Below are 21192 nucleotides of genomic sequence, written 5' to 3' on the forward strand. Positions count from 1 at the left end.
TTGTAAAAAATATTTTGAAATATATTTAAATTTTTTTTCAAAATATTGATTCTCAATTTAAAAATGATAGTTGTCATTAATATATATATATATATATATAATAATGACTTATATTAGTTTAAAATATTATTATATATTTTTTTTATGATAATATTGTGTCATAATAAAAAGAAACTTAAGACATAAAAAAAAATTAAATTTGAAAAATAAAAATTAATTAAAAATATTTTTAAAATAACATCATTAAATTTTAAAGGTAATAAAAAATATATATTCTCCTATTATAAGTTTAATAGGAATATTTGTGCAATAAAAAAAATGTTTTTAGCTGTTTAGGTTTTAGATGAGTCCAATTTTTATGATTTAGGTTTTCAAGTTTCTTGGTGTTGTGCAGTTTCTTGGTGTTGTGCTCCAATAAACTATTTCTTTCTTCTACAATTGCTGATTGCGTTTCATCACAACTACATCAAGGATTTCAAGACGAGAGCATGTCGATCTCCACCGATGAGTCCGAAGAATCCATCCTGCAGTCAAATCAAATATCGACTGCCGGTGCTTCCATTGATACGGACTCTGATGGAGGTTTCAACGACGATGATTTTTATGACGGAGATGAAGAATTTAGGCGGAAAGAGGTGATTAAAGAAGAAAACCCAGTAATATTATTTGTCTTTTATCCCTAGTTATGCTTAATCTTTTGGTGTTGGGATCCAAATCTGCATTGTTGATTAACTATTTTCTTTCTTCTTCTTCTAAAGGGTGTGAACAGGGGCCTGATTAATCCTATGGGTAACCTAGATTATTATTACCCACACGCAATGTTTTGTTTGGCCAACTTTAACTTTAATCATGTGAGTTAGTTCCCCCCATATTATTTCACATATATGTATTGTATTGTATTGAAGAACCCACCACTCTAATTACTGCTTTGTTGAACAGAATACCGATTTCGTATTTGAAAAGATAGTGAGAGGGTGGATGGGTAACGGTATTGAATTCTACCTTATATTTGAGGCAAGCAGTCCTCGCATTGCAGGAGGCAAACCTTTAGTCTTCCAATCATATATGGTTACCTTCTTTGGTCGAATGGGAGGCGAGGAGATAGATTTCTGCAGGCTGCACCCCATTGATTGTGCAATTACTCTTGAAGATCTTCCAATTTGTGCCAATCTTGACCACACACAACATGTAGTCCATATGTCTTCTGTTTATGCTACCCTCTGCTATAGCCATTGGCTGGTTCTCACTCTTTCTCTCTATTTTTCTTTCTGTTTTGTTTATAAAAATACATTATGTTATAAAGGAAAGAGTTGTATATATCCCTAGTTAGCATCCTTACTAATGTTTTCACTAACCCCTGTGTCTTATTGTCTTATGATCAGAGACTTAAATTTGGTCTCGGGAACATCATCAGCTTCGATAAAATTGTAGAACCAACTTTGCTTGAGGACTTTGCCTTTGGATACAAGATCATCTTTAGCATTTTTGAAAAAAAAGATGTCTCGCGCCAGCTTAGGACTTGTGAAGCAGTGGTGGTGTTTAGGCAAGATCTGAGTGTAATATCGGTCAGATCTATTATTGAGATGGAGAATCAAAATGAAAAGAAGGGGATACCTTTGACTTCTTCTTTATAGTATATAAAAGAGAATCAAAATGAAAAGAAGGTAGAATTTTTATTGAATATGTGATAAGACTAAATGAAATGTCCTTTATATTTTTCTAGTTTACAAGTGTCTCTGTTATATGTACATGGTTACAAAGGTTTGTTATATTTTGGAAGTTGATCATGGAACCGAAAATAGAGTACGATTTGATTTCAGTAATGATTTATAGTATTTTCTAATTTATACTTCATTTTGAAGATGACAGAAAATGAAAGGTTCAATAACTAATGTGATTGGATTATTGCTGTCTAAATAAATCAAATTTGGTTCAAAACAAAATGAATTTTGCAGCATGTTATTTAATGAAACAGAAATGCATAAAATAAAATTTAGATAATTCACTTCCTCTATATGAGACAATATACACATAATCTAAGTTATTATATTTGTACAATTGCGATGCATTATTTGTTTGCAGTTATCATCGGTTGGTTTATACTCGTATCAATTGATCTTGCATGTTATTTTGAATTTAGAGCACCAACAAAGTGGTAAGAGCTTTTGAGTTTCGCAGCATTTCCTCCATTTTATAAAAAAAATTCTGAAAAATTATGGCTATAATAGGTATTACTTTCTTAATGCCCTTAGAATATTAGTTGAAGGGTTATATAATGTATGCTTTTTCTCTCGAGAAAATAGTAGTTATATGTTAGTCATGAATATTAACTTAAGGGTTAAAATGTTATTCATGTTATGTTTATGATTGATTATGAGTATTTTTTTTTCTGTTTTTCTTTTCATGGACATTTAGAAATGACGTCTCATTAATATTCATTAATATTGATAGACTCAAGTGTACATCAATATTGACTAAGCGTTCAAAATGCAATTTCAATGTTCTTTTATAATACTCTCATAACAATGACATTTTGTTTTAAATATGGAGACATATTTTAAACAAAAAAATATATATATTTTGAGTTACGATTTCACAATATATATAATAATAATTTGTGCTTTTAAAAGAAAAAAAATCTCTATTTTTGTTTAATTTCTTGTGACTCAATAATCACAATTAAAGTGAGCTTAACTCTCATGTCAATGTCTAGTCCTACATTTGCAATCCTTCAAATAATGTTTTCAAGAAAATATAGTAAACCTAATATAACTAAATTCATAATTCATTGAAATTAAAGTTATAGAAACATAACTATATACACAATTTAGTTCTATCAACTTAAATTGTGCATGCATTACAAGGTTTAATGGAAACAAAATTAAACATGAATGATTTTAACTTATTAAATAAGTTGAATATCACATAACATACCTAAGGATTAAATGAATAAAATTAAATCTCCCTCTAAGAAGATTAGTTAATTGGTAGGTATAGAGATTTAATATGGTTTATTGGTTGCAATAAATTATCTTTTTTTCTTCTGTTTTTCCTGCATGTATTTTTTTTTTTTTTTATAGATCAGAGAAATAAAACAAAAATTTAACTTACGTAAATTCATGTGAAATTATAAAGATATATACTTTTTTAACTAGGAGAAAGAAACAATAGAAATTATCCATTTATTCTTCTATCCCAGGTGAAATGGCGGTAGACGGTGACGGAGCGGTAAGTGACTGCCTACTGCTTTAGGTGCCTAGGCGGTGCCTAAGCGTTTGAATAAATATAAATATAAATATAAATATAAATATAAATATAAATATAAATATAAATATAAATATAAATATAAATATAAATATAAATATAAATATAAATATAAAAAAGATGTTCTATAATTATCATTTTATCAAAAGAACCAAATTAATATTCTCTAACAAAGTAATATATAACCAAAATAAGTATGTAGACGAGCGGAAGAATAGATATATATTTAGATAATTGAATGATATGTAGATGATAAGGGAGGTGCAGTGAATGAGATAAGAAACGGAAAAGAAGAAGATAAATGAATTGGAATGTAAAGAATCATTCCGAAATTTATATAGATAGTGGGAGATAAAGAATATTTTTATCGAATTTATATATATATATATATATATATTAATATTAGTAATTAATTAATTAAAAATAATAAATAATTAAATAATTTGACCGCCTCATTTATAGAAGGAGCGATGTTGGACCGCCTACCGCCTAGGCGCCACCTAGACGGACGACTCGACCGCCATTTAGAACACTGTTAAAAAGAGTTAATTTATATAAATACATTTATTTATTCAAATAAATAAATATAATATTTTTATAGTACCATTACTTGTAATTATTTTTTAATTAATTTTATATTTTAATATATATTTTTTAAAACGGTTAATGTATATACACTTAATTATATATAATAATAATATATAATTATATAAATTAATAGGGGTTAGACTTAAGTCCAATATTCTTTTTATTATTTTGTTAAATCTATAATTTGTATAATAAATTAATATTATAGTTATTTTTAAATAAATATTGTATATTTTGTATAAGGTTCAATCCTTTCATAAATATATGAAAAATATTATATTTATCTATTTGATTTGTTAAATTGGATAAACAAAAAGCTTTAACAAGTTATTTTAAATTATAAAAATCGTGTAATTAATATATATTTAATATTTTAATTAATTAAAGTAGAAAATATCAATAAAACATAATTTTCTTTCTTAAATGTGTTTTGATTATATACATAAGTTTTAAGTAATGTTGGTTAGAAGAAACTAAAAAAGTTTGACAGTATACTAGTTTTAACTCAACTGTTCATTCATGAATTTATTTTTTAAACTTAGTTGAAATTCTATTTCTCTTTGAAATATCTCTTTTCTATGTTTCAAATATTTATTGAAATTAATACCTCCTTTCATTTTATTATAATTATGTTCAAAAAAATGCACCATTTATTATTTTCTAGAGGCATGTATGATATTTGCGGTTATTCTACCTTTCACTTTCTTACGATTCTATTCGGACCAAATGCATCCTTTGTCATTTGTCATTTCTAGATGCATGTTTGGTACTTGCAATTATTCTAAAATGTCACAAGAAAGAGATTTGGTCTGTAGATTTTTCTCCAGTTTAATATGTTCTAAAATGTCACAAGAGAGAGATTTGGTCTGTAAATTTTTCTCTAGTTTAATGTGTTATTACTGCATGCATCATGATATAACGATAAAGATCTGGGCTATATTTGATGGTTCATGTCTAAAAACTTTTGAAGGGCATAACTCAAGTTTATCGGGCATCCTTATCAATCGAGGGACTCAATTTGTATCTTAGGGTAATTTGTCATGTTATATCTATCAGGTTTAATCCGTCTTTTTTGTGTTTTTCCCAACATGTCTTTATAATGTTGTGTGGCGACCATAATTATTTATTAAATCTTTTGACAATAAAAACTAATAATGCATTTCAACTTTACATCGACACAAAGACAATCCTGTTAATTTGCTAGGTTTCTTTACATTATTTATTGTATATCCCATTATATGATTGACTTATTTTACTCATGGGAGAAAACTATAACAACTTATTATTTACCTGCTCTAGTACTATGGATGTGTTTGATTTTGTTCATTTTATGTATATAGATAATCTAATATTGTAACCCCGAAAAAACTTTTTATTTTTTTTTATATAAAAGCTTTACAGAAAATCTCGAGGTTTAAGAATTTTAACCTGTTTGCGTTTTAGGAATTTTATTTAAAATAAAAATTATTTTTACAAAGCTTTAATTATCTTGTAAGATTTTTTTAATTAATAAAAAATAATTAATTTTGGGATTCATAGGAGAAGTGAGGCATTATTTTGAAGAGCCTAACATACCCTTAATTTTTGTTGCTGGAAACAGACTAGTTTTAAGAAAGTCCTTCACTTGCCTAAGTTATCAAATGTTTGAGATTAGATTCCACTAAAAACTCTTAAGTTAAAAGAATAAAACTATTTTATTTAATAATAAACATATTTTAAACAAATCCCTAAAACAACTGTTAATTCCAAGCTCAAAACAAGATATAAGGATAAAATTTGAATTGATAATTAGGGTGGTTTTGAGCTAATTAAACTTGGGAAATTTGGATTAGTTGGGTTTTGATAAATTAAGATTGGAACGTCTAATATTGAGTAGATTAAAAAAATGGAAGGCCTACATTGGGTAGTCTTAAAAAAATGGAAAGACTAAATTGGGCTTGCTAAAAATGAAATAGTTCATCTAGTGTGAGTTTATTTGAAAATAAATTTTAGGGAATAAAGAATTTGACTTCAATAAAAGGGACAAAACGACAACATTATAATGAAAATCATAATTTGATAAACTTGTTTTTTCAAGGTAAAACTTTATTTTGTATATTATTAAATTGTTAATTAATTAACTAATTTTAATAGTTGATAGTTATTTTTTTTAAATTAAGTTAATAATAAAATTTTGTATTAAGGGAGGGATGTAATTATTTCAATAATAAAACACTTTTAATTCAATTATTTTTCAAAAATTTAACAGCAACCAACCATATTTCATTCTTAATGTACCGTACATAGATAATTAAAGTACTAAAGTTACTATTAAATATATCTCTCATGTGCCAACTTAACCAGCCTAAGTTGACTCTTAGTAAAGAGATGGTGATGGCGGCATCACGTGGTGATGCTTTGGATTATTTATAGGAGGGTCTCTCACATTAACCCACGATTTCCCCTCATCTAGCGGTGATGGATGGTGCGGAGCTGGTGCAGGCTTCTGTACGGGCGATGGTTTCATCAAATGATTTGACGACGATGTGGGTGGCGGTGGATGTGGCGTCTTAGGCGATTTATGGGAAGGTGGTTTCACATCAACGGGTGGTGATGGCATAGGCTTATCTGTGGGTGGCGGTGGAGGCGATGAATGTGGTGTCTTAGGTGATTTATGGGAAGGTGGTTTCACATCAACTGGTGGTGATGGCATAGTCTTATCTGTGGGTGGCGGTGGAGGCGATGGATGTGGTGTCTTAGAAGATTTATGAGAAGGTGGTTTCACATCAACTGGTGGTGATGGAATAGGTTTCTCTGTGGGTGGCGGAGGAGGTGATGGATGTGGTGTCTTAGGCGATTTATGGGGAGGTGGTTTCGCATCCACTGGTGGTTTCCCTTCTTCTGGCGGTGATGGCATAGGATTCTCAGTGGGTGGTGGTGGAGGCGATGGATGTGGTGTCTTAGGCGATTTATGGGAAGGTGGTTTCACATCAACAGGTGGTTTCCCCTCAACTGGCGGTGATGAATGGTGCGGAGCTGGCATAGGCTTTTGTACGGGCCTACCGCCAACATTGGTGGAGAGAGTAATTACCACTAGTGATAGGATCAGTAAGGGATTATAAACAGACTTCATGGTATATTATTATCAATTTACTACATTGTACTTGAGAACACTCTCTTATATAGAGAAAAATAGAGATCCTGTTTTACCACCATACAAGACTTATATGTAAGATTTTAAGAATTTGTTTGAATTATGAAAATCCATGGTTTGAGTGATGACATAAAGTTACTAAAAGTATATAAAGAAGTTTGACAAATAAGTCCAAATAAATGAAGTTATCACCCACCCGTAAATCATGATCTATTTATAAATATTTTTTAAAAGAAAGTTAAAAGATTAAGAAAGCAAAAATTTAATACTTTTTGTTTTAAAGAAAGTGAAAGTTTGAAAAAAAAAAAAGGAAAGAAAGATAAAATATACTTTTTTTTTTTTTTTTTAATTAAGCTATATGTTCATTATTGGCTCAACCTAGCCATTCGATTTTGTTGGAAGTTCTTATTATTTTATATTTAAAATGAAGTAATTATGAGTTAATTAATTTTTTGATTTTATTAATTTATACGATTATACATTGAAAAGAGTTAATTTATATTGGTAAATTAATCAAAATATATATTTAAAATAACAAGATTTTATAAATTATAAATAATTTCGATTTTAGTATTTTACATTAAAAAACAGTGTTCTAAATGGCGGTAGGACTAGGCGGAGCGGTAAGTGATTGCCTACTACCTCTGGTGCCTAGGCGGTGCCTAAGCTGTGCCTAAGCGGTTGAATATAAATAAATATAAATATAAATATATAAAAAGATATTCTATAATTATCATTTTATCAAAAAGCTAAATTAATATTCTCTAACATAGTAACATCTAACCAAAATAAGTATGTAGACGAGTTGAAGAAGAGATAGATGTTTAGATGATCGAATGATATGTAGATGATAAGGGAGATAAGGTGAATAAGAGAAGAAACGGAAAAGAAAAAGATAAATGAATTAGAATGTAAAGAATCATTTCAAAAATTTTATATAAATAATGAGAGATAAAGAGTGTTTTTATCGAATTTATATATATATTAATATTAGTATTAATTAATTAAAAATAATAATTAAGTAAATAATCTGACCGCCTCATAGCGGAGCGATGTTGGACTGCCTACCGCCTAGGCGCCGCCTCATGGACATTTAAAAATGACGTCTCATTAATATTGACTCAAGTGTTCATCAATATTGACTAAGTGTTCAAAATGCAATTTCAATGTTCTTTTATAGTACCCTCATAACCATGACATTTTGTTTTAAATATGGAGACATATTTTAAACCAAAAAAAATATATATTTTGAGTTACGATTTCACAATATATATAATAATAATTTGTGCTTTTAAAAGAAAAAAATCTCTATTTTCGTTTAATTTCTTGTGACTCAATAATCACAATTAAAGTGAGCTTAACTCTCATGTCAATGTCTAGTCCTACATTTGCAATCCTTCAAATAATGTTTTCAAGAAAATATAGTAAACCTAATATAACTAAATTCATAATTCATTGAAATTAAAGTTATAGAAACATAACTATATACACAATTTAGTTCTATCAACTTAAATTGTGCATGCATTACAAGGTTGAATGGAAAACAAAATTAAACATGAATGATTTTAACTTAAATATTACCGAACATACCTAAGGATTAAATGAATTAAATTAAATCTCCCTCTAAGAAGATTAGTTAATTGGAAGGTATAGAGATTTAACATGGTTTATTGGTTGCAATAAATTATCTTTTTTTTTTTCTTTTTTTCCTGCATGTATTTTTTTTTTTATAGATTAGAGAAATAAAATAAAAATTTAACTTACACAAATTCATGTGAAATTGTAAAGATATATACTTTTTTAACTAAGAGAAAGAAACAATAGAAATTATCCATTTATTCTTCTATCCTAGGTGAAATTGTATCTGGAATGGGATAAGCTAATAATTCAAAAGATTGTCTATTACAATTAGACTTAAAATATTTTAATTTGAAAAGTTATGGAGATTCCTAGGTACAGCCTATTTTAGACCAGGTTAATTAGCCTCGATCTAAAAATGTTCAGAGCTACAGGTTGATCTTGATACAATGTCTCGTAAGTTTAAAAAGATTTCATATACTTTAAACGAGGGAAGAAAATATCATAATTTGCAAATAGCTGAAAAAGTTGAAATTCCCAAATGGTTATGTTTTCAATTTGTCAAGATGCGTTCAATAAAAATAAAAAAAAATAGAAAATACTGATTATAAATCGAATTTAATTACAACAAAATGAGAAAAGAAAATAAAAAGTAAATTTCTTTTAGGATTTCTTTAACTATTACAGACTGCATGTTTCTGAAACAGACGAGGATGATTTTTCTCTACACACTGCAGAGTATTTTTACACATACTATACAATTGCATGTAAAACTATTTGATTGTCCACTCACCTTTTATTTTTTATTTTTTTATATATATATTTATCTTTTTATTCACTCTTCCAAAATATTTACCTTTTCTAAATTTATAATTAACTCAATAATTACACCTTTTTTAATAATTAAAATTCTCAAATATATATTAATATATTTTATTTATATAAATAATTGAATAATACTTAACCAATTTAAATAAAATAAATTTAATTAGTAACTCTATTACTGCAAAAAGAAATCAACATGTAATGAGAAAAATAAAATATTTTTTCAGAGAATAAAATTAAATATTTAAAAAAACATAATACATATCGTGTCTTTTTAATCTAGTTACATTATTAAAAATTTCAATATAATATATTTTCATTAATAGTTAAAATTTTAATTATTAAATATTATTTTATACTCAACTCACAGAAATAATTTAAATATAAGAATATCTATATTTAATTTTTATTAATGCCAACTTAAGTTAAAATAGTCATTCTATCTAACTAAATTATATATATATATATATATATATATATATATATATATATATATATATATATATATATTTATTAATTTTTATCAATTATTTAATTTATTAACTAAAATATTTTTATAAAAATTAAATTTTAAATATAAAAAAACATTATTATAATTTAATAAATTAAAATAGTGTTTATTTAATATCAAACAATTTATGTTGAGAGCTTGTTTGATCTTGATCAGTTATTTAAAGCTTTTAGTGATTTTTTTTTTATCAAAGATGTTGTTTGATGAAAAAAAATATGTTATTTGAATTTTTAACTTGGTGAATTATTATAATATTTTTTTATTTAAAATTAAAATTAAAATATTTTTATTAATGAATTAAATAATTTAATAATTAAAAAATATATAATGAAATGACTATCTTTTTAAAAAAACCCACAATAAAAACACAAAAATAAGATTAAAAATGTCACATTATAAATCAATTCAAATGCAAATCAATGATTTTTTTTTTTTTATAATTTTAAACATGTAACAAACTTTATTCAATAAGTCAACAATATTAAAACATATATTATATAAACCAATTTAAATAATAAAAAATGTAACATGATTTTTTGGTTAAAAATTTCAAATAATTTTCATACAAATTAAACTATACAATATTTGAGCTCCACCTTCTATTTAACATTAAAATATAAATTATATATATATATATAATTATTATATATATATATAATTATTATAGGTAGTGTTTTCTTATAAGATAAATAAGTTTAATAGGTAAAATTTATAACTATCATGATTGAGTTGTACAATATTACACCCTAAGAGTTGATAAAAAAATAATGGTTAATTAATATATATAATAGATATTATTAATAATAAATATATTATTTATTTATAAAATAAAACAATATATAATTAAAAGAGTTTAATTATAAAGTTAAGATTTTAAAATAATGTTATTTATTTAAATAAATAATATATAATTAAATAATTTAATTATACAAACAAATATTATTTATTTATAAAATAATATAATATATAATTAAAAGTTAATAAGAAAAGATTTATAATATTTTGTATAATAAAACAAGTATGTCTCAATAATTATTTTATGTGAAACAATTAAAAGAGAAAAAAAAATCTTTCTATTTTTTATTATTTTATAATATAATAAAATTAAGAAATTTGATGAAATAACTCTAATAATTACATTTGTTCGGAGAATGACCAATACACGATAAAGTTTGCAAAAATGATATTTTCGGTCTATCTAAACGAAAATACCTATTCGTGTCACGCGATACATAATCAAGCCATCTACCATCTCTTCAAGTCACACGATTATGCGTCTCGTGAGGTGGAAAAGTATTTTCATCCGAAACGGTCAAAATTTTAAACTTTATCGGGCATTGATCATTTTTTAAAATGACTTCGTGGATCATTTAATCCAACCAATGCGATATATGTCTCGTTTGATAGACACTTATTTACTGGTTTGATTAAATGTTGACATGGTTGACCAATTGACTTTATTTAAAGAAAATGACTTTTATAAAATAAATAAATCAATATTAATACCAACAATATATTTTAATTTAGTTAATTTTATTTATTAAATTTCTCCATTTATATTTATTATGTTTTATTTATTTAAATCATTATAGATTTAATTATCTTAAAAACATCGTTTTTAAAATTATTTATTTATTTTAATCATGTGCAACAAGTTTGTATTAAGAATTTTAGAAAAATAATTTTATTGACACTAAATTTATTTAAAATGATAAATTATAGATAAAAATTGAGTGCTTAAAGTATTATAAAAAAAACCCTTAATATATTAATTTAATTCAAATTTTTATTTAATTATTAGGTCATTTTTAAATTATATTTTCTTTCAAACTTTAAATATTTAAAATAAAATTAATAGAATACTTTTAATTTTTTTATTGATAATTTTTTATTATATTAAATTCATTTATATTTAAGAGACCAAATAAATATATATATATATATATATGGATATTTAATGTTTATATATAATATATGGATGTAAATTTAGTGAATATAATTTATAAATATTTATAGGAATAATTAATAATAATGGATTATATTAATTAGTTTAAAATATTATTGTAGATTTTAATTTTTTTATCATAATATTGTGTCATAATAAAAAAAGAAACCTAAAAGTTAAAAAATTATTTTAAAATTTGAAAAATTAAAATAAATAGTTTTAAAATATTTTATAAATAACATGTTTCATTAAATAAAAAAAGTGTTTTGGGCTGTTTTGGTCAAGAGGAGTCCAATTTTTATGGAAAATAAATAATTTACAGTTAAAAAAGATCTATTCTCATGTTAATTTAGGTTTTCAAGTTTCGGGGTGTTGTGCCTAGATAATCATATTTCTCCATTCTTCAATCGCGTTCGTCACAACTACATCTCGATAATCTAGTGATCCGACGAGAGCATGTCGAGCTCCACCGATGAATCCGACGAATCCATCGTGCAGTCAAATCAAACAGAAGACATATCGACGACAATCATACCGGCTGATAGTGCTTCCATTGATATGGACGACTCTGATGATGATTTCAACGGCGATGATTTTTACGACGGCGGTGAAGAATTTAGGCGGAAAGAGGTGATTAAAGAAGAAAACCCAATAATATTATTTGTCTTTTATCCCTAATTATGCTTAATCTTTTGGTGTTGTGATCCAAATCTGCATCATCTAAAGTGGGCTTGTTGATTATTCTTCTAAAGGGTGTGAACAGGGGCCTGATTGCTCCAATGGATAACCTAGATTATTATTACCCACAAGCAATGTTTTGTTTGGCCAACTTTAACTTTAATCATGTGAGTTTGTGCCTCCATATTTTCGTATATATGTATTGTATTGTATTGAACTATCTAATTACTGCATTGTTGAACAGAATACCGATTTCGTATTTGAGAAGATAGTGAGAGGGTGGATGGGTAATGGTATTGAATTCTACCTTATATTTGAGGCAAGCAGTCCTCACATTGCAGGAGGCAAACCTTTAGTCTTCCAATCATATATGGTTATGTTCTTTGGTCGATTTGGTGGCCATGAGATAGATTTCTGCAGGTTGCACCCCATTGATTGTGCAATTACTCTTGAAGATCTTCCAGGTTGTGCCAATCTTGACCACACACAACATCTCGTCCATATGTCTTCTGTTTATGCTACCTTATGCTATGGCCATTGGCTGGTTCTCCCTCTTTCTCTCTATTTTTCTTTCTGCTTTGTTTATAAAAATACATTATTGTATATCCCTAGCATCCTTGCTAATGTTTTCACTAACCCTTGTCTTGTCTTATGATCAGAGACCTAAATTTGGTCTCGGGAACATCATCAGCTTCGATAAAATTGTAGAACCAACTTTGCTGGAGGACTTTGCCTTTGGATACAAGATCATCTTTAGCATTTTTGAAAAAAAAGATGTCTCTCGCGAACTTAGGACTTGTGAAGCAGTGGTTGTGTTTAGGCAAGATCTAAGTGTAATATCGGTCAGATCTATTATTGAGATGGAGAATCAAAATGAGAAGGTAGAATTCTTATTGAAGATGTGATGTGACTAGCATGAAATGTCTTGATATTTTTCTATAAAAGGAGTGCATCTCTATTTGATATACATGGTTATGAAAGTTTGTTATATTTTGGAAGTTGATCGGAACTGAAAATAGAGGATGACTTATTTTAGTAATGCTAATTTATACTTCATTTTGAAGATTGCAGAAAATAAAGTGTTAAAACAACTAATGTGGTTAGACTGTTGCTGACAAAATAAATCAAATTCGGGTCAAAATAACATGAATTTACCAGCTTGTTGATTTTGGGGAAAATTCACTTCTATCCAAAAAAAGACCTTATCTAGATGGTTGCTTTTTTACCTTTTGCTGATTATTCGAATGCATCGATTGTTGGAAATGGAAAAGTTACACGCATGTTTGTTTGACTGTTTATCCTTTATCTTTTGAAAGAAGTTATTTTGAATGTTTTGTACTCCATATTGCTTATTGTAGGTGAGACTGTATTACATATTGCTGGAGTCTTCTACTATAGAAAGAAATTGATTCTTTTAATCTTGTGCTACATCAATCTTATTGTGATGCATTGTTTGTTTTATGTCATTATCTTCCTTTTCACTAATATTTGCAGTAACTAGTTATCTTATACTCCCATCAATTGATCTTGCAGGTTATTTTAAATAATTGAAAGTACAGACAAAGTGCTAAGAGCTTTTCGCAGCATCCCCTTACAATATGGTTTTTACGGTAGTATTAAGTCATGGACTTCTTATGAAACCCTTAGAGTATTGGTTGAAGGGTTATATCATGTATGCCTTTTTATCTTGTTTCGGAGAAAACAGTAGTTATATTCATGTCGTTAGAAGCGATAAACTCATTAATATTAGATAAAGGGTTAAAATGTTATTGATGCTATGATTGTAATTGTTCTTCAAAATAGTCTCTTTTTTTTCAATTGTTCTCTTCTCAATTCTATTTGTGTTTCATGGACTTTTAAAATTGGTCTCATCAGTATTGGCTTAAGTGCATTTTCTCTGTTTTTTTATTTATTGTTGAATAACACATTGACATGGAAAAACCCAACCACCACTTTTTGCTCTTAAACATGTTTGCATATTCTAAACAAATATATATATATATATATATATATATATATTTATATTTATATTTATTGGGTTACATTTTAAAATATATATAATAATAATTTGTTCTTCTCGCCAGAAAAAAATCTCCATTTTGGTTTAATTTCATGTGACTAAATACCCATAATGTCTTGATTATATATGCAATCTTTAAAATAATTAAAAAATAATATAACTAAATTAATAATTCATTGAAATTAAGATTACATAACAAAACGAACTTAAACTTGTGCATGCAATACATGTGCATGCAATACAGGGTTTAATGGAAAAGCCATATTAAACAGAAGTGGTTTTCCATTACATATAGAGTTGCGACATATTCTCTTATATCCATTCTCACCCCAACCTGTACCATATGAATTTTTTATTATCCAGAAATTATTTCCATCCAAATCTGTACCATATCCTATCACTAAAACACCATGTTTTAATGGTTTTTTTGTAATCGGATGACGTATGAATTCAACCTATATTAAAAACAGGATATTGTTAAAAATAATATTAGATTTTAAATATATATAACTAAATTGTATTTTTTTTATGAATTAAGAAAACAAATAATAATAATACAAAAAATACATTTTGTGGATTGATAAACTCTTTAGTGAGGAATATTATAGCAATAACAGGATGTTGGTTGATAATCCTTTTGATATTTTCTTCTCCACTAACCGAATCAAAACCTGTAATTTTGATTTTGTTTCGTGTAGGCTGTAAAAATAATTGTTAGTTAATAATAAAACAAATTTTATAATATTGAATTTATTAATATTATAATACCTTATCTTGAATATTAATAGTGTGATTTCTGTTAGCTGTGAAAGGATAGTCACATTCTTGACTAATCCCATAATCTCTTATATAATGAAATGCCTCTTTAGCCGTGGCTGTGTAACATCCACGAATATCAACGTCGGTAGGACTTATTCGCACAAAATCTAACAACTCTTGCGGAGATAAAACTAGAGGTTTATCTGGATTTTGAATGTTGTAACATGCTTCTACTACTGATGCTACTACTATAGCCCAACAGCAGTCTGAATAGAGTAATACTTTTAATTTTTAAATAAATCCCTATTAATACACACAACAAAAAAAATATAAATAAATAAACAACTTACTACATTTGTTTTGTAATCTGGTATGACCAATACTACATGTGCATCTCTCCCTCCAATCAACGTTCTAAAACGTATAAATAAGATTAATTAATTTAATTAAAAATATATATTTTATAATAAAATACAAACCAAAAATTACATTTAATGATTATTAACAATTTATTTACGTAAATAATTAAAACTTAAACATATAAACAAGAAAAAATTTGAAAATTTAATTTTGTTATATATTTACTGTTTATATTTATATATATATTTATTTCCATTTCTTTAACTCTCCATTTCTCTTTCTATTTGTTTTAAAGAATACAAATAGAAGTATAGAACTATGTTGTATTTTTTATTTTTTATTTTTATCTTTTTTCGTTTTTATAATTTTAAATTATCTGCTAACTTCTAAATTTTAAAACAAATGTTATTAGTTATAAATATTAGCAATGAAATATAATAACAATAACAATATATATTATAAGTTCTTATAGTTTTAACATAATATTTTTTGTTATATATATATATATATATTTAATTCATAATACAATTTAAATATATTGCAAATGTACTTGTACTGGAATCCGTATAAAAAAACATGTACCACATGCAATTTCTTGTTTGTTTTGGAAGAAATTTAAATAATTTTTTTAAGTAATTTTATTTTATCTTATTTAACTTATCAACTAAAATATTAAAATAAGTTTTTATTTTTTTATTTTTAGAATATTCTAAATCAAATATAAAACATACTATTTGAGTTATAAAAATCCTAATGAATATCTGTCATCTGACCATACTAATTTTTATTTGTTAAGTATAAAACATGTAATACTATTTGCTGCAATGTATTTTTTTTAATTCTGTTTTTCTTTTATAATTTCAGTTGGATTTTTATTATAATTTTAGATATTTATGTTTTTTATATTTTTTAAAAATAAAACAAAATTTGAATTATAATAATAAAAAATACAATATTTTAATGTCATCAAATCACCTTAATCAGATGATGAAAATGATAAGTATTTGAATAAATAAAAAAATGGGTTAATATTAAACAATTAATTTTCTAAATTTAATATATATATATTAACTCTAAATTATGAAATTATTTTACCTTTGGAATATCAGCCATGTAGTTAGGAAAACAATTGAAAGAAGTAAATTGAAGTTGTTGCTATGAAAACAATTGAAAGAAGTAAATTGAAGTTGAAATGAAAGGTTAAGGTGTGAATATTAAGATGAGGGGATGGTAGATATTTATAGAAGAATTTGGATAAAAAGAGAGGAGAGAATGAAATTTGAGGGTGTAAAGTTAGTTTGATTTAATTTTTACAACATACACAGAAAAACAATTAAAAATATAAGCCAATGATTAAATCAATCCAAACTTTAATAATTTATTTTTGAATACTAATAAAATGTATTTAAGAAATAAGTTAAATTAAATTGATCAATCTATCCCTCATAACCTCATAGGAAAGAGGACGAGAAGACTGAAAATTTTAGTATTTTAATTTTTTTACAAAAGAGAGAATTCAATATATTTTTAAGAAATATATTATGAATCTTTAGAATGACTTAGATATCTCTATAATGTTTGATCAGGCGGAGAAGACTATGAATTTAATTTCGAATGGATCTCTTTCTTTTATTGCTTACATATAAATATACTATTTGACATATTTATCCTTGCCTAAATAAAAAAATTCTTTTAGAAAAATATGTAATCAAACTATATATGTGTGATTTACTTATATGAATTTTTAATTACAACAAAATGAGAAAGAAAAAAAAGTAAATATATTTTTTGGTATGATTTTTTTTTCTTTGGAGACTGCTGTTTTTGAAATGACTAATAGTTTCCCAATATATTTATTTATTAGCACACACTACATAGTACTTTTTTTACACACACTACACAAATTGTGTGTAAAAAAGATATCAACATGAAAATATTGTTGCTTCAATGCATAAGGAGAGAGACTACAGATGAATAGTTTTTTTTTCTTTCTTTTTTATCTATCTTTTATCTTACCATTCAATAATAAAATATTTTATTTAAATTTAATAAATTTTAAATATAAAAAATATTATAATAATTCTATTAACAAAAACTAATTAATTTATTTTTCTCATATAACAAAATTTTATTTAATAAAAAATACATTATTTAAAATTTTAATTAGTTAATTTTTTTTAATATTATTTTTTATTTGAAATTTAATAATAAAAAATATTTAATATTTTAGTTTATAGAAGGTGTGATATGATAAATAAAATAATAATAATGTGATATAATTATGTATTAAAAAACTAAATAAATTTTGAACAAAATCTAGAAGTATCACATTCCTTGTAACAAATATTTATATGATTTTTTTTTTTATTTTCAAATAATTTTTATGCAAATTAAACAATACAAATGTATGCGTTTCGTTTAGGATTCAAATTATCAAAGTTTTTATTCCTTAAAACTAATAAATAATATAATTATTTTAATTATTTCGTCACACAAAAATATTGCATATAACATCTTTAAATTTATTGGTCTAATTAAAACAATTATGCATTTTATTTTTACATTCTCCAATTCTTTCACTATAACGAGTTTTATTTTTTATTTTTATTTTTAGATTTTTTAATTTTAATTTTTTTTTTTAAATTTTATCTTTTTACATGATTATCCTTCTAACAATATAATAATTTATTTTATTTATTAAAATATTATTACTTTATCTTTTAAAAAAATAAACTTTAAATACAAAATAACATTATTATCAAATTACAAATTCAAATAAATAACATTTTTATCAAAAATATTTTTTTTTACAAAATTCCAAAATAATGAAAAAAACTAATTTGAAACAAGCAATAATATGTCTAGTTGTACAGATGAATTAATTAAAACATTGAATAATAATAATATATGTTTATAACATAATATTTCAAAGATATATATATATATATATATATATATATATATATATATATATATATATATATATATATATAATATTTTTGTTAATTAAGGGGAAGCCACATGTACCCAAGCACGAGGGACAAGTTACGAATATGTCTTGTTTGTTTTAGAGAAATATCAATTAAAGTTCAAATAATTTTATCTCATTATTAAATTTTTATTAATTTTTTTTATCTAATTATTAATTAAATAATTTAACTTGTTTATTAAAAATTAAAATATTTTTATTTTATTTTATAATATTCAAATTAATATAAATAATACTTAATTATTTAATATTACCAACTAATTTTGTGTTGTAAATAATTGAATTATTTAGAAAAAAATTTAAAATAGAAAAATGGTTCTTACAATTTTATTTTTAAAAAGAATATTAAAATATTATTTTTTAATAACAATTTAGTTTAAGAAAAAGTAAAATAGTGATATTTTGATATTTTAATTGGAGGAGTAATCTTATATAAATATTAAAAAATAACTCTCCTACCACTACGTAGAATCAAACCACAAATCATTAATAATTTGATGTTTTTTTTTAAAAGAATAAATCAATTTTATCAATATTTCTTGATTAGAATACTTTTATATTCAAAACATACCAATAATAAGGAAGATCACCTCAATAAATGGATCAAAAATCCTCAAATTGGCACATAATTTATTTGATTCACTCTCATGTAATTTTTATTTATTTATGGTTTATTTTTATATGTAAAACCACTCTAACTTAATCAATTCAAAATATAAATTGAAATGTCATTTGATTTATTTGAAAATCTTTATTAAAATTAATATCTTTTTGGGCCTTTTCGGTTGTGAGGTTTTTTAAAAAATTAAGAGAGTAAAAAATTAAATGATGGGTGATGATTTTGAAGATGTAATGATTATTTTGGATAAAAGAATTTAAAGGGCATTGATATATATATATATAAATAAAATAAAAAATAATAATTTAAAATAAATAATATTTAGTATTTTAGTTAATGAAATAATTGATAGGATTGATTAGAAGTGATTAATTAAAAAATTGATTTTGTAAATATTAAAATAAAAAATTTTGAAAAAAAACAAGGCCACAATCTTCTCACAATATTTTTACTGTTTTTAATTCACTCCCAATTATTGCCGAACTAAACTTTTATTGTTACCACTTTTTACAATCTCTTTAATTATATTGTTATTTGATGTTTTATTTACATATTATGAACTGATCATCTTTGATCGTTACCACTATTTTCATTTAATACACTAGATTTCTCCTCTAATAAATATTTATCACATTATCTATTATTTTTTATTCGGTTTCATTAATAATATATTTCAATTGTAGTACAAAGTTTGGGGAAATTTGATGGAATAACCCTCATAAGAGGGTTATTACCACTTTTAGCATGCCTTTTATAATTTTTTAATTTTTGACATTTTGCTCAGTTTTACCCTTAAATAAAAAAAATAAAAAAAAATAAATTAAAATGTCAGTGTGCCTTTCAGTTTCTTGTCCCCTTTCCCTCCTCTCCACCAACCGTCCTTTCCCCGTCCTTCCTTCATCAACTTTCCTTCATCATCAACGCTTCCTTCATCAAGCTTCTTCATCATCAACGCTTCCTTCATCATCAACAGATCCTTTCTTCATCATCAACGTCCTTCATCAACAAAACTGGAACGTCTTCAACATTCAGGTTAGAGTTTCGTCGTTTTATCGTGGAAATGGATGAATGTTTAGGGTTTTGTCGTTTAGAGTCTAGGATGTAGGTTAGGTCATGGAATAATGGTTTTAGAGCTTGGCTGATTTGTTTTACAGTGAAATATACATCCGACGAAGGTGACGAAGGTGACAGTGCATCTGTCGTAGGCGACAGATGCACTGTCGCCTACGACAGATGCATTTTCCTCCTTGCATTTTCCTTGCATTTTCCTCCTTGCAATTAACACTAACTAGTCACTGTCACTGACTTCTGTGAATTTTTATCAATTGCAGATCACATGAATGTTGGTGTTTTTCTCCTCTTTGATGGAGACTGGAAAACTGATGATTGTGGGGTTAGTTCTTTTGTCTCAAGTTCGTGTCGTGGTGTGAATGTACCCCGAAATGCTACATATGAAGAGTTAGCTTCAATTGTCTATAATTCTATTGGTGTGGACAAACTAAGATATGACTTAGTGTTCGAGGTAAAGTATAATATGTTAATGATCAATTCTCCTCCTGCAACAATCATTAGAGATAGCGATGTGGCGTTCTATTTACAAGAACTCGACCAGCATAGAAAAGAACCAGATTTATCTTGTCTTCATCCTCCAGCTTCAACCATTGTTTCAACTCATCCAACAGTTCACTATCATAATCTAAAAGAGGATTGACAGTTACTGGATCAATGAGTTTAAAAGATTTTCCATTAGGATCTGTGTAGTTCCCCAATTGTTTGGACCTCTTCTTTCTCCGAAAACTCTGTCCCTGAAATCTTGTTGGAGTCAATACCAATACATCATCATCCTTCTTCTTTCCCAACTCAGTCTCTTCATCATTATTTTTTCCCAAGTCAACCTCTTCATCCTTCTTTTTTCCCAAGTCA

The 21192-nt window shown here is 25.4% G+C and overlaps 3 protein-coding genes across 3 annotated transcripts; 2 read left to right on the forward strand and 1 right to left on the reverse strand.

The window, feature by feature from the left end:
• Nucleotides 1–388: 388 nt before the first annotated feature.
• On the forward strand, nucleotides 389–1690 carry LOC124913001. The gene is made up of 4 exons (XM_047453627.1): nucleotides 389–635; nucleotides 759–851; nucleotides 940–1239; nucleotides 1383–1690. Exons 1-4 carry the CDS (start codon nucleotides 489–491, stop codon nucleotides 1632–1634), a joined length of 792 nt encoding a protein of 263 aa, XP_047309583.1. The 5' UTR covers nucleotides 389–488; the 3' UTR covers nucleotides 1635–1690.
• A 4518-nt stretch (nucleotides 1691–6208) lies between these two features.
• On the reverse strand, nucleotides 6209–6964 carry LOC124913014 (pollen-specific leucine-rich repeat extensin-like protein 3). Its single transcript, XM_047453640.1, has one exon. The coding sequence runs from the start codon at nucleotides 6962–6964 to the stop codon at nucleotides 6209–6211; it is 756 nt and encodes a 251-aa protein (XP_047309596.1).
• A 5274-nt stretch (nucleotides 6965–12238) lies between these two features.
• LOC124911095 lies at nucleotides 12239–13393 on the forward strand. Its single transcript, XM_047451540.1, has 3 exons — nucleotides 12239–12474; nucleotides 12597–12689; nucleotides 12767–13393. The coding sequence occupies exons 1-3, from the start codon at nucleotides 12301–12303 to the stop codon at nucleotides 13175–13177; spliced, it is 678 nt and encodes a 225-aa protein (XP_047307496.1). The 5' UTR covers nucleotides 12239–12300; the 3' UTR covers nucleotides 13178–13393.
• The last annotated feature ends 7799 nt before the right edge of the window (nucleotides 13394–21192 follow it).

The sequence above is a fragment of the Impatiens glandulifera genome, chromosome 8 (assembly GCF_907164915.1).
Source record: "Impatiens glandulifera chromosome 8, dImpGla2.1, whole genome shotgun sequence".
NCBI classification, from domain to species: Eukaryota; Viridiplantae; Streptophyta; class Magnoliopsida; order Ericales; family Balsaminaceae; genus Impatiens; species Impatiens glandulifera.